The sequence below is a fragment of the Trichomonas vaginalis genome, chromosome V (genome assembly GCF_026262505.1).
Source record: "Trichomonas vaginalis G3 chromosome V, whole genome shotgun sequence".
NCBI lineage: Eukaryota > Parabasalia > Trichomonadida > Trichomonadidae > Trichomonas > Trichomonas vaginalis.
The window spans coordinates 17,722,305-17,736,330 of NC_067207.1; the positions used below are offsets into that span (position 1 = coordinate 17,722,305).

Below are 14,026 nucleotides of genomic sequence, written 5' to 3' on the forward strand. Positions count from 1 at the left end.
TTAGTTCAACACCAAATGCTTGGTTTATGGATATCTTGGAAAACATTCCGAGGTATAGAGAAGATGGACCACCATACTGGCTAATATTTGTCGGTCAAAACACAAATACTGTGAAGCCATACCATTATGGTCCAAAAATATTTTAGATGTGAAAACTGCTTTGACAATATTCGTTGACAAATACCATCCAACAAAACTGACATCTGACTGTGAAAGTTCTTTCAAATCAGATGATGTAAAAAACTATCTGCGTTCAAAAAATGTAAACCAATATTTCATTGTCGACCAAAACCATTCTGCTCTTGGTGTCATTGACGGTTGTATAAAAATGTTAAGAGACTTAAACCAACCACAAGGTGGTGAAGCAAATGAAATGTCATATGACGACAAATATAGACACTTCTCCATGGCAAAGATGAGACAAGTTTTAAATATTTACAATAGCCGTAAACAAAAAGGTTTGGGAAACCACTCCCCCGAAGAAATGAAAAACAACCCTGACTTAGAGAAAGACTATATATTTAATAATTTAGTCAAAAGAGACAAACAAGAAAGAATGCCGGGCTTCAAACTTCAGAAAGGTGACAAAGTAAAAATAGAAATACCCAAACGCGACCCATATGAAAATACTATTGACTATGACAACAATGGGAACCCGACAGGTACTCACATTCGTGTTCGTAAAAATAGAAGAAAGTATACAAGAGAATATTATGAAGTTTTAGGCAAACATGGCAAAATGTACACACTGCAAGCAGAAGATAAAACTACTATTGTCAGACCTCGTTTCAAACTTGTCAAAGTTCAAGGTGGTATACTTTCAAAGACAGTTCCTAACAAATATAAGACAACTCCTGACGAATATGCTAAAGAAGTTGAAAATGACGACTAAGCAATTCTATACCATGCGTAAACTGTCATGTAAGGTGGCATGTAGTCTTTACTTTGTCCCGTTGTTTGCGTATATCCCGAAACGCGATGTGTATGGTTTCCATCTCCCTGAGTGTCACCCCAAAAACAATTTATAGCAAACTGAACGTCGTCTTTAACATCATATCCTTTACCTTTTTTCATTGCTGACCAATCCCAAAATTTATGCTTATGCCAACCTGCTTGAGATGTACTTAAATCTATGTAGTGACTGTGCGCAGGTAAATTTTCACCTGAAATCGTTTTACTTCCTCCTGTTTCCTTTGAAGAGTTTGCACAATACAAAAACCTGTCAACTATTTGTTCCCATGCACCAACACCAAACATTACTTGAGGACCTCTTGCTTCCATAGATGTATAAATAGAACCTACTGGGTTCATTAAATCAAACATATGAGATAATATAGGATTGTCTCTTTTGAACTTAAAATATAGTGTAACTATTTCTGGTTTCTTCTGGTTTGTGTCAGAATATTTTTTATAATATAATCTTATGTTTTCGGGGTAGGTAAAATCTTGACTATAATATTTATTTTTGTCATCTATATAATAATATACTATTCTCGTTTTTTCTATTGCATTATATCTTTTATATCTATAATATTCTAAATATAATGTTTGCTTTTTTGGGTCTACACGTGCGTCAACACCATAGTCATAATAATATGGTGCTGGAGCTGGGTTAGGTAATGTCATATCTGCCATTTCATAAACTCTTAAATATTTCTTTTGTTCGTCTCCATATAAGTTTAAGTAACAGTTGTTGTCTAATGGAACTTTAACTTGTGTACCATTATTCTTTATATAGCTTACATACATTTCATTGTTATTTTTCGGAATGAGTTTATACCGTATACCATTTTTTAAGGACTGTACAAACTCCCATCTAAAATATTTATTTTCTTCATTGACAGAAACATCCCCAACAATAGTTTCAATATTTTTTGTTGTTCCTATCAAACTTTGGTATATTTCATTGACATATGTTTTATCTGCTTTATTTTCAAGGCTAACGTTTAAGTCTGTTATTTCAGATATAGAATGTGTATGTCCAACGTCACTTTTCCTGTTTAAGGTTTCTTGTAAGTTTGTAATATTTGCAATGGTATGTGTATGTCCAACGGCACTTTTATTGTTTAAGGTTTCTTGTAAGTCTGTTATTTCAGATATAGAATGTATATGAGTCTTTTTAGAATATTCGTTTTCAGCTCTTGTCACTTCACTTGACATTTTATTGTCAACATATGTTTTGTCTGCTAGTTCAGGATGAGTATGTTCTTTTGTTGCATAAGCATTGTTAGCTCTTTCTTCTTCTTTTGCTATTGCATCGTCTACATATTCTTTGTCAGCTTTGTTGTCAACATCTGCTTTCAAAAGAAGTTCATTTATAGGTTTCTCGTTTAAAGTTCCTTTTGTTGGATTTATACAGACAGTATGGTTCTTATTGTCTTGAAACAGAAACTCATCTGTCATTGGGTTTAATGTCAGTTTTAAGTTTCCTTCTTTCAATGACTCAGATATCTTAGAATAGTTTGAAAAGTTTGTTGTGTTCTTATTTAGAGCTTGCACAATGAGTTGTCGGTTGTGTTGTATTTCTCTCATGGAAGCAATATCTTTCGACATTTTTATTCTAGATAAAATATGCTTCCAATAGAAAAAGAAAATTCAAGAGTTGCTACAACTAAACCATTAGATGAACTTTTTACTAATGTCGGTCAAAAGTTTGAGACAGAGACCGTAAAGCATGAAGGCTATCGTTTTGACTACCCATTAAGATGGCTAAGAGACCCATCTGTCACAAAAGCTATTGGCTTTCGTAGAATGAAGTTTGTGTCTGTAGAAGATAAAAGTTTTCCATTTATTGTAAGGTTTCATATAGATTATATATCTGAAGGGAAACGAAAAATGTGGGAAGAAATTGAGCTAATACAAGTTGACCTTTCATCTTCTCTACAGACTGCGTTAAAAAATATAGAAGATAAAATAAATTCATGTTATGCAAAATATGCTGATGAATATGCAAATACCGAGAGCACACTTTATGTGAGAATTGTATATGACAAACAAAATTCACAAGTGTCATTTCAAATCTACGAAGACAATCCAAAGAAAGACGAACAAATATATACAGAATTCACTGCAATGTCATGGTATTATTTGCAAAGAATGTTAAATCAGAAAGTCAAACTTCCTTTAGCAAATATTTACAGTCGATATGCAAGAGATGAACCATATTTATTTAAAGATGTTTTCGACCCAGCTGCTATTATTGTTCATGCTTCATTTTCTGGCGCCCAAAACTCTTTCTTATGCTTGGCAAATGACTTTTACGAAAAACCTACAAAGTTATACGAACCACCAAGTGGAAGTATTTCAGACTTTCAAGTATGGTTTACTACAGATGGAAGAAAAAGAATAATTCCATTATACCATGCGTTTTACTTAGAACTTAGTTTCATATACAACTACTATCGAACGGTAAAAATATAATTTTTTAATACGGTTGAGGTGTTGGATTTGGTTGCCAACTAGACTGTGGTGCAGGTTCAGGCTGTTGTATAACAGGAGCTTGTTCTTCTGGTTCAGGGTCTTTAGGTATAATACCAACAAACTGACCTACTCTTTTACCAATATTTTTGACTCCGTTCCAAATTCCTCTTCCTACGGTTTTTATTCCATTCCATATACCTCTTCCAACATTTCGAAAGAAGTTTCCAATACTACTGAAGAAACCCATTTTACTATATGTAAAAATCTAATGTCCGCCTAGTCTCTTACGTTTCCTGTTGAGTTCCATAGCATTCTTTAACTGGAGCTCATACATTCTGTTTCTCCTCTGGTAGAAAACATATTCTGGGTCAACTCCTGTGTTCGCGTCATCTGCATAAAGTTGTTTATATCCCACTTCAGGGTTTGTATAAAACTCTTTCCATCTCATATTTGCATACCATGGTGGCAAACCTAACGCAGCGTCATTTGACATGGCAGTTTGCATTTGTACATCTGTTGGCACTTGACCATAGTTTGCCATTGCAGTTTGTATTCTAACTTCATTTGGAATATTCTCTGGGTTTGGTTGTCCAGGTTGCTGTGCATTCGCTAAGTTCTGTGCGTCCATTTAATATTAGATAAAAATATCTCTTACGAGTACATATACTGAACATTTGCAGGCATTGGTTCATCTTCATATTCTCTGTACTTTTCTGCCACGTCAAAGAAATAAATGACACAATGGAAAAAACCTAAAACAAGTAGTCCGATTTCAAACCACATTTACTTACTAATAAAATTTCTTTGTTATGACACTTTCTCCAGTTTATAGGACCTCTCTCATATTCTATCTTGTCATATATAAACTCATAGTCATGTATGTCCTCTAACCATCTCATAACGGTTTCCAAACCACTTTTATCGGATGTAAAGTAAAAGCATGGATGGTTATGTAAAACGTCTAAAGTTTCTAAAGAGTCTCTCAAAGTCCAGTCTACTTGGTATTGAAAATCCCATGTGTTATAGAACGGCGGGTCCACTATAAAGAAAACATTTTCCTTGTCTTTATATTTTTCATACAAATCTGTCCAATGACATCTCACAAACTCTATACCCTCAATATATTTTTCTATGTCCTCTTTGAAAACATTTGTATAGTTAAGATATAAAACTTTTGACATAAGTGTTTCAATGTCATGAACTCTTATAGCACCACTATATAATAGTCTAGCAGATATACTATCCCAGTCTATATATTCTGCTTTTTTCAAAACCTCTCTCACAATATTTTTCTTATCTAATGGTATACGTTCCATCTTACCTATAGGTATCTTTTCTTTTAACTCTTTCAATATATTGTTTGTGTCTGGTATATGTTTGAGACGGTCCATATAGTTGTCGAAGTCATTGCATATAATCTTTGAGTCAGGAAATACGGTATGACATAAATGGGATATATAGAAACTTCCACCGAACAAATCTACAAATGTTAGACCATTCGGTAGTTTCTTAAGTTCTCTCAATATAATATCTTTACATTTACTCTTATTTCCAAAGAACGGTAACGGTGGTTTTGTAAAATTCATTTATATATAATAATAAAAATGTTTTTACCCGAAAAGTGACAGAAAAGTGACAAACCATGAAAACATATATAATTTGTGAAAAGTGAAAAATTATATAATGTTTTCGACCCAGAAGAAGGCTTCTTCCCAGAAGCAATGGAGGAAGAAGAAGAGTCCTCCGAATTCACACCAGAAGACTAACAATTTTCCGAATAAAAACTTCATTTATACTAAACATCTTCGGGGCTAGAGGGCACGAAGTGCCTGGAAGCCCCACTACCTTTTTTTTTTTTTTTTTATTTTCAGTTCCAAACTTTACCAAAGACTGAAAATAGTCGTCGAAATTTTTAGAAAAAGTGAAAACGCAATTACTAGATATTCCTTTGACATAAAGTTCCATTTACTCATTGTCTGTAGCGGTACAATTAAATCAAATATATCATCAGACTTTTGTATTCTATATCTTTTTATCTAATTATTGCTGATCAATCTCTTTTGTTGAATGAATTCAAGCAGAAGTTCAAAAACCATAATCTAGACCATCATGTTTGCATGGAAAACCTCTAGAATTAACAATAAATGATACCAAAAAATTCAAATTCATCAAAATTTTAAATAAAAATGTTGCAAGTTAACAATTATTGTGATGATTCTAGCGTATATCCCTTCTAGCTAAGATATTCCATTCAAAACTATTTACATAATTCGGAACTCTGGATCCGCTAATTCAATAAATTCAAACAAACTTTCTCAATTTGCGATCCAAAATTTTCAAAATTCATAGTTTTAATTTACACACGAAATCTAATTAAAAATCAAAACTCATTGAATTAAAAATTTAAAATTGAATTGATTTGTAAATTTTTTTCTAAAAATTGTTTTTCTCATTCACACTGATTTCGTTATTTTGTTCTTTAGCAGCTAGTGTTCAAATTCCACATGGAAGTTCATATGTTTCAATAAAAAGCACTCCAGAGCTTCTCCAATTTCCAGAAAGTGCTTATGGCTACCCAATTTACGTTGTTATGCTAAACTCTGATAATTTCATTCTCACTAATGGCTCATTGCTTAATAAAGTCTATAAAGATCCAGAACCTTTCTATATTCAGCCAGCAAATTCACAAACAACACTTTTATACGTACAAACTTTCGAAATTGATCAATCATGTAGTACAATTGATTTCGTTCTTAATTACTACAAAGATTCGGTTCAGATAACATCAGATTTAATGAAAGACTCAAAATCTTATTGTATTGCTTTTGCAAGCTCTTCTTACATGAATTATTACTTCTACAAAGAATCTATGACAAATGACATCCCGTATATTTACAATTCCTATAATACTTATTCATATGCAGTTTCTTTGTCTTATTACAACACTTATTCAATAGGAATGACAAAATTCTGCATATTTAAGCTTACTACAGGCACTCTAGAACATACAGGATCCGCTGGATTAAGTACAATGTCTTTTTATTCTGGATCAAGTACAAATATCGTAACAAACGGAATTTATTACTATCTAGGAGTTAGTCATATTCTCCCTCAATCAATTAACTCTAATTCTGAACAAGAAAGAACAATTAGTGTAAATAACGACTATATACCACTCCAACCAGGTTCTTACAGCCTTACATTCGCATCAGGACAATCATATCTTGTTAACTCATCATCTTTCGTTATATTTCATACACCAAAATCAAAAAATTCAAATGATGTCACAGTTACAGCGAAATCTGGCAAGAATTCCAAGAAAATATTGGGAGACACAAACATCTATGCCGTTTTCTACGAATCTCCTGGCCAAATTATACTCAATACAACTAAAAAATATTCAACAGTTCTTATGACGGTTTTTTCATCGACAAACAACGATGAAAAGTGCGACTCAAGAATTGTATTGCTCGGAAATACATCACAGACCATTATAACTGATAATTTTCCGAAAGAATATCAACTTGATGAATTTTTCATCGCAAAAAAGGACAAACACTACTGTTTTTATTCAGCATTTGTACCGGGATATGTAAATATTACGACAGAAGAGCTTGGATCCCTTTCTGCGACAACTTATGATACAAGTGACTACTATTACTCAACGTATACCTTAAATATATACCGCTATCCTGTCTTGTTTATTGTCAGTCGTATTTATTCCAGCTCCGATTACGGCGCATTTGTTATTTTTTCCAAAAGTTTTGAATATGGCTACAAATCTGCTATATTAAAGGACGATTCGAAGGCAGATTCGCGATTTATATACATATCTGACTACGATCCCACAAAATACATTATAATTGGTGTTATTTGCGGTGTTATATTTATTATTTTAATTGTTTTGTGCATTGTTTGCTGTTGCTGCAAGAAGAAAAAGAAAGTTACTGGAGAGAATGAGAATTGCTCTTCTTCATCATCTTCTGAGAACAGAATTCGTGTAAGTTCTGGAGGGAACCACATTTTATACAGAACTCCCCCTCAATATCCTCACCCTCCAAATTTGAACTACGAAATACAGCCTCCACAGTACAGTCCTGAGCCAATCAACCCGTATATGGCTCCTGTAATCCCAGAACAACCAAGAATGTACTATCCTGCAATATCACAAGAAGATTCAAACTTGAAGTTGGATTATGTCAATGGACCAATACATGATCCGAATGGATACATACCACACAGCATTCCTAACTCAGGACGAGACCAAATTTATCCCCAAAAACCAGATAATATTGTAACTAATCCTTATGAATAAACTGTTTTTATCATGTTTCTACAATTTTATAATAAAAATGCTTCAAATAGTTTATAATTTAAATTACTTCTGATTTTTGTTGATTTGAATGGAATTTTCAGATTTTGCAATCGTAAATTTTGAAAAAAAGACAAGAAAAATTATTTGAATTCACTTGAATTATAAATTTGTTATCGTTCTTACACTTTTTGAGCGAAGCTGGAGTTCCCAAAGATATCTGGGAAGAATACTATGGACCACCGGGTGAAAAATACACCACTATCGAATCAAACGAAAAACATACTATTTCTCAAAATTTCTTTTTACTTTCTTCAAACTTCTTTAATTTCACATCGAATGTCATTGATTGCAGTATAAGTTCTATTAAATTCCTTCATTCGATATGCACATATACAAATATTACACGAAGTTCAGGGTACGGTGGTTGCATCTACTTCTATGGCAACAGTTCTATTGTCCAAGACCGATTTTGTTCTATTAAATGCTACACACCAAACAATGGAAAGCATTCATATACAGAAGTTCAAACAGCAACAAACAAAAATTTTGTCAACTTAAGTTCTCTCTATCAATGCGGTCATGATGACAAAGGAGATTCCAGTATATATCATTCTTATGGAGATAAAACTCTTATTTCTACAAACAACACTTATACGAGATGTCAAGGATGGGCTGGTTATCAATTAGAAAATAATCCATCTAATGTTAACTTTTGTTGTTTCATTTCTAATGATAACCAACAAATAAATGCCATTTGCATGAATCATTATAAAACACCTGATTCATTTGTTAAAAATTCAATCTTCAAAAACAACACAGCTCAAATTCAAAATGGAGGTTGGGGTCTTATTACAACATCATATACAAAAGTTACAGTTTCAGAATGTATTTTGATAGGAAACAAAGCAGATCATACTTTTAGTGCTGCTAATAATGGTATTATTACAGTTATACACTGCAGAGGAGATGATTTGTCTGCAAGTAAAACATATAATGGAGGTTCATTTAATACAGATGAAATCGCAACTGATCCATTTGATCTTCCACTTTCACTTCTTTCATTAGGTCAATGCGAAGCAGAAAATCCAATTTCAATCGAACTTATTTTAAATGAAATTGAAAAGAAAAATAGTCATGTTTCTGATGAATTCGGTTATGTAAAATTAAGGATGCCCAGGCGACGTCGACGATATGTAAACTACTCAAAATTAACCTTAATCATATTGCAATGCATGGAATGGAAAGTTTAGAAGCATCTAATATATTAACATTCAAAGTGCTTTTCTGAAGGTGACTTATTGTCTCCCCTGCACCCTTAATTTTAACTCTTGAATGTTTACTTAATTTAAAAAGTTCATAATTAAATCCAATTTTTATGAATTATATCTATTATTGTGATATGAGATTAATATTATCAATTCATGAAGAGTTATTCCGTGATATATATCAATTGAAAGAATAACAAGTTTTTTTTTTGCAAATCACTCCAAATCACTTGATTATATGAATATATGTCAAATATCACTCATAATTAATAACAGAAATTGTACTTTTAATTTGCCAAAAATTGAAAATTTTTCATTTCTCTAGTTTCTTGCCAGAATCAATATAGAGTTCATTTTCAAAAAGTGAAATTATTATTGTGTGGGAAAAAAATATCAAAGTTCCCCACTTAAACTCTATATATATATGACACTGAGCATCATATAATAATTAAAAAAAATCATTTATTCTATATTGGAAACATTGAATTCAGAACATTTCGTTGTCCGTATGACAGATATTCCAAATATCTGTGAATTAGGATAAATGTCTGATACATAAAACTCTATTTCAGAGTTCGAAGGAATCTCTATGTCATCAGAGAAAGTGATTCTTCCACAGTAAAATATTTTCTCCAAAGAAACGCAGTTCGAGAAAGCGCTCACAGAGAAATACTCTGCGGTCGGAGGCAATATCAAAACACGGAGTTTGACACAATCACTGAAGAAATGTTTGCCAAAACAAATGATCTTCGTTTTAGACAAATCAAGAATTTCGATAGTCCTGCATCGTTGGATGAAAAGACCTGAGTCGAATTCAAGTTCTGGCATAGTCAACGCTCTGATTGATGTCGTAGAAAATGCATGATTTGTCAGTTTGTACTTGAGATGTGAGAATATGACTGTCTTCAGAGATTTGCAATTGAAGAAACAGTTCTTTGGGATGAATGTGATTTGACAAAATCCAAAATCGACTTTCTCCAAAAACAAACATTGATAAAATGTGCTTTCACCGATTGATGTAACTGTGTGAGGGAATGTGACGTTCTTGAGACCTGAATTCGCAAAACAGCTTTTTTGGATAGTTTCGAGATGATGAGGCCACTTGATCTCTGTAAGTTTCATGCAATTGTAGAATGCACGTGGTTGTAATGTAGATATATGACATAGTGACAAATCGAGAGTCTCTAAATAAATAGCATTCATGAATCCTTCTTCTTCAATATCAACAAGACTTCGTGGACATATAATCTCTTTCAACTGTGTCCCATGGAATGAATTAGAACCGATAGACTGCAATGTCTCTGATAAAATGATTTCTTTCAGAACTGGACACTTTGAGAAGATGAAACTAGGCAAAATTTTCAAATTTGTTTTAGAAAAATCGATCTTCTCGAGAAGAGGACAAAAGAGTGAATTGCTTTCTAATGTCTGTAAACCATTGAAAACGAGTTCTGGAATGTTAGATGTGTTGAACGCGTTCTCACAACAAACAACTAATGATTCTGGAAAAATGACATTCTTCAGATGTAATGTGTCTGAAAAAACGTTTGGAAGAATCTCGGTCAGATTAGAATGAGACAAATCAATAGTTTCTAATGATGAGTTTGAGAAAACGAATGGGAGCAGTTTGCAGCCAAATGGAACAACTAATCTCTTAATTCGTGTTCCATCAAAGACATATTCTTGAATCTCTTCAAGATATGGTGGTAAATAGATTGTATCTAGACAAAAACAATTCATGAACATTCTCGATTCGAAACAGAATATTTGTGTGTTAGAAAGATTAACAATAGATAAGTTGTGAACGTCAATGAGTCCGTTCCTGATGATCTGAAGACTGTCTGGGAATGTTAAATTATGCATGTTTGTGAATGAAAATGAAAATTCTTTGATCGATGTCAAGTTCTGTGGGAAGTTGATTCGATCGAAGAGAGGACATTTGAAGAACATCATCTTAGGGATCGTTTTCATTTTAGTGTTTTTCAGTTCAACATAAATCAAGTTTGGACAAAATGAGAATGCCATAGATTTAACACGCATAACTGTACTAGGCAAAATAGTATATCGGAAACCTGTTCGTTCAAAACACGATTTTTCGATGTATGTCAAGTTATGTGGGTAATAAATAGAAGATAAATTTGGACAGTTTTTGAATAGATTCGTTGAAAAAACTTCAACTGATGTTTGTGAAAAATCACAAAATGATAAATGTTCGTTGTTCATGAATGTACCTGAACTAACATTCCTCAAACCAATGAATTCGAGATTACGAATGTTAGTGTTACAAAATGATTCTTGACCTAAAAAGCGTAAGTGATTAGAAAAGTTGACTTTGTATAAATTGATGCAGTTCTTGAATGAAAAATCGCCAATGAATGTGATGTTAGTTCGATTGAAAGATATCGATGTTAGTTTCGTGCAATTAAAGAATGCTGAATCTTCGATTGACTGAAGATTTCTTGGGAATACGATGTTTTCGATTGATGAAAATTTGAAACTTTCTTTCTCGATGATTTCGACTGTTTCTGGAATACAAATATTTTTCAAACTGATAGTATTCATAAATAATTGCTTAGAAATGATTTTGAGATGAGTTTCATATATTTTGACATCACGCAAAAGAGTACAGTTAGAAAATGCACCAGGATCAATCGATATCAAATTTCGTGGAAATTCGATTGTTGATAGTGATGTTGAAGAAAATGAAAATTCTCCGATTTCGATCAATTCAGATGGAAGTATGATTTCGATAATATTAGTCATGAAGAAGCAATAATGTGGGATAATTGTTATGTGTGTAGATCTCAAATCAATTGTTGAATGAAGATTTGAATTACAAAATGTAAAATTATTTAAATGTATTAAATTAGAAGGTAAATAAACTGTGATAAGATTACGACAGAATGAAAATGCATTCTCTTTGATTTCTTCGATATTTGTATTCGTGATGTTCAATGATTCAAGACCACAGTTGAAAAATGATGATCTTCCAATGATTTTTGTGTGTTGAGAGATACAAAATATATTCAGTTTGATACAATTGAAGAATGTAAAATCTGGAATGTATTCTGTTTCTAACAATGAAAAATCTGCTTTGATCAATGTAGAAATGTTAGAAAATAATGATTCACAAATCTATTTCACTGATGATGGAAGAGAGATTTCTGATAAACATGTTTGTGAAAATGCGTTATCAGATATGTTTTCTAAATGATGTGGAAACTTGATTGTTTTAAGATTCGTGCATCCGTAGAAGATACTTTTGTTCAATGTTGTGATATTTGTCTCTGATAAATCGATATAATCAAGATTTTTGCAATAAGAAAAAGCGTGACAATAAATATGACTTATATTTTGAAAATTAAAACTCGTAATGATAGTCCCTTTGAACGAAGATTCACCAATAACTTTAATTGTTTGTGGAAGTAAAATTTTTTCTAATTTGTAACAATTTGAAAATATTTCATTTGGAAGTTTTGTAATATTAAGTATTTGCAGATCAACATACTCTAAAGAAGCAGAGTCAGCAAAAGCTCCGTCATTGAATATTATGTTAGATGAATTTGCTAAATATTTTTCAATTCCTGTATTTGAAAAGCAATATTCACCAAAATGAACTACAGATTCTGGTAATAATATGTATTTTAGTTTCGGTGTGTTCAAAAAACAATTATTCGGAATTTTTGAAATACTCGTTTTTGATAAATCAACTGATATAAGAAAATCATTATTCTGGAAGGCGCCAACATCAATTTTTGTAATCTTTCCAACAAATTTTATATCTGTTAATCGTGTATTTTCGAAAGATTTACTACCGATTTCGTTGATTTGATAAAATTCGTTATCAATTTATGTATAGTTTGGTATTACTAGTCTATTCTTTATCTCTGCTGAACAAAAGAAGTCAGATTTGACAACCTTTGTGATTTTGAAAGTATTATTTTTGGAATTTTGACGGAAACATATCTTTTTACACATGACAATTGTACAGTGTTCGATATCGTAATCTGTTTCGTCTGCATCTGCTGATAAAGAATGCAGACAAAAAAGATGAATCAACATTCACCAAAAAAACTATTTCAAAATGAAGAAATTCTACTTCAATATTAAATAAATGACTAGAAAACTTCATGGCAAACAAAAACAAAGTTAAATTGTCTCGTATAAATTTGATAAGATTATTTTTGGCCATATATTAAGAAACTTAGTTTTGATTTGCATAATATGGATTGAGTGACTTTAGGAATTGCTTATTATTGTTTATTTTTGGTTGATTTTGTTGTAAAATTATGATGAAATATGATGAAACAGCTTCATATAATATACGTGAAAGTGTGCAAACTTAGATTCAAAATAATATATCCGAAGTTGAGATAAATTATCTGCTGGATCTTACGCTTTTATGCAACGATTTTAAAAACCATGATGTAATGAATATTATAGCATACGTAAATACATGAATGTTTAAGAAATAAAAACAAACAAATTAAAGATTCCAGAATCGAGGAAGAGGTAAAGATGAAGGGCATTCTAGCTTTGGTGGAGACAAAAATGGTTGTTCTACAATTGTTTTATCAGAACCATCAAGCAGGTTTGATAATTTCCTCAAATTGTATTCGCTCTTACGATATAAGCGTGGGAAGCTATGTACTTTATTAATATATCTTTCGAGTAACTTAAATTTCTCGTTTTTAATTTCCTGTATGTAATCATCTCCGAATTTGCTATTAATTTTGGATTCTGTCCTGAAAGGATCGACTGAACATATTAAGTCCCAATTTGAAATATTATAGTACCGAAAACTAAATGTATCGGAAAGTTTCATGCCTTTGTATATAAAAATGTTATCAGAACCCTCAGTTTGTCGAAGTACATTAATCAAAGAGTCAGGTTCAACAATGTGCAGCGTTAATCCTTTAGTAATACTGAGCAATTTTATTGTTAGACATGATTTGCTTTCCATAATTTTCACAAATTTGTATTCTAATAAATTTTAAAAATTGATAACAAGTTTAGCAATCAAAAT

General features: G+C 31.9%; 9 protein-coding genes across 9 annotated transcripts, besides 2 other annotated features; 3 read left to right on the forward strand and 6 right to left on the reverse strand.

Annotated features, from left to right (window-relative positions):
* Window positions 1–5,288: part of a mobile genetic element that runs on past the window's edge.
* On the forward strand, window positions 485–892 carry TVAGG3_0355860 (uncharacterized protein; the record flags this gene model as incomplete). The annotated part of the gene is made up of 1 exon (XM_051231287.1): window positions 485–892. One exon carries the CDS (start codon window positions 485–487, stop codon window positions 890–892), a length of 408 nt encoding a protein of 135 aa, XP_051101017.1.
* Window positions 1,021–2,403, reverse strand: TVAGG3_0355870 (phage tail repeat-like family; the record flags this gene model as incomplete). The annotated part of the gene is made up of 1 exon (XM_051231288.1): window positions 1,021–2,403. A coding segment is annotated over one exon (1,383 nt), but the record flags the coding sequence as incomplete, so codon positions are not given.
* TVAGG3_0355880 (uncharacterized protein) lies at window positions 2,572–3,420 on the forward strand (the record flags this gene model as incomplete). The annotated part of the gene is made up of 1 exon (XM_051231289.1): window positions 2,572–3,420. One exon carries the CDS (start codon window positions 2,572–2,574, stop codon window positions 3,418–3,420), a length of 849 nt encoding a protein of 282 aa, XP_051101019.1.
* Window positions 3,425–3,667, reverse strand: TVAGG3_0355890 (serine threonine-protein phosphatase family; the record flags this gene model as incomplete). Its single annotated transcript, XM_051231290.1, has 1 exon — window positions 3,425–3,667. The coding sequence occupies one exon, from the start codon at window positions 3,665–3,667 to the stop codon at window positions 3,425–3,427; it is 243 nt and encodes an 80-aa protein (XP_051101020.1).
* Window positions 3,686–4,048, reverse strand: TVAGG3_0355900 (uncharacterized protein; the record flags this gene model as incomplete). Its single annotated transcript, XM_051231291.1, has 1 exon — window positions 3,686–4,048. One exon carries the CDS (start codon window positions 4,046–4,048, stop codon window positions 3,686–3,688), a length of 363 nt encoding a protein of 120 aa, XP_051101021.1.
* TVAGG3_0355910 (phage tail repeat-like family) lies at window positions 4,173–5,006 on the reverse strand (the record flags this gene model as incomplete). The annotated part of the gene is made up of 1 exon (XM_051231292.1): window positions 4,173–5,006. One exon carries the CDS (start codon window positions 5,004–5,006, stop codon window positions 4,173–4,175), a length of 834 nt encoding a protein of 277 aa, XP_051101022.1.
* Window positions 5,289–5,866: 578 nt separating the features above from the next.
* On the forward strand, window positions 5,867–7,757 carry TVAGG3_0355920 (Wnt and FGF inhibitory regulator family; the record flags this gene model as incomplete). The annotated part of the gene is made up of 1 exon (XM_001318046.1): window positions 6,011–7,735. The coding sequence occupies one exon, from the start codon at window positions 6,011–6,013 to the stop codon at window positions 7,733–7,735; it is 1,725 nt and encodes a 574-aa protein (XP_001318081.1).
* A 1,162-nt stretch (window positions 7,758–8,919) lies between these two features.
* Window positions 8,920–9,049: a mobile genetic element.
* Window positions 9,050–9,462: 413 nt separating this feature from the next.
* Window positions 9,463–11,763, reverse strand: TVAGG3_0355940 (otolith morphogenesis protein family; the record flags this gene model as incomplete). The annotated part of the gene is made up of 1 exon (XM_001318044.1): window positions 9,463–11,763. The coding sequence occupies one exon, from the start codon at window positions 11,761–11,763 to the stop codon at window positions 9,463–9,465; it is 2,301 nt and encodes a 766-aa protein (XP_001318079.1).
* Window positions 11,764–13,181: 1,418 nt separating this feature from the next.
* Window positions 13,182–13,971, reverse strand: TVAGG3_0355950 (uncharacterized protein; the record flags this gene model as incomplete). The annotated part of the gene is made up of 1 exon (XM_001318043.1): window positions 13,487–13,963. The coding sequence occupies one exon, from the start codon at window positions 13,961–13,963 to the stop codon at window positions 13,487–13,489; it is 477 nt and encodes a 158-aa protein (XP_001318078.1).
* Between the last annotated feature and the right edge of the window lie 55 nt (window positions 13,972–14,026).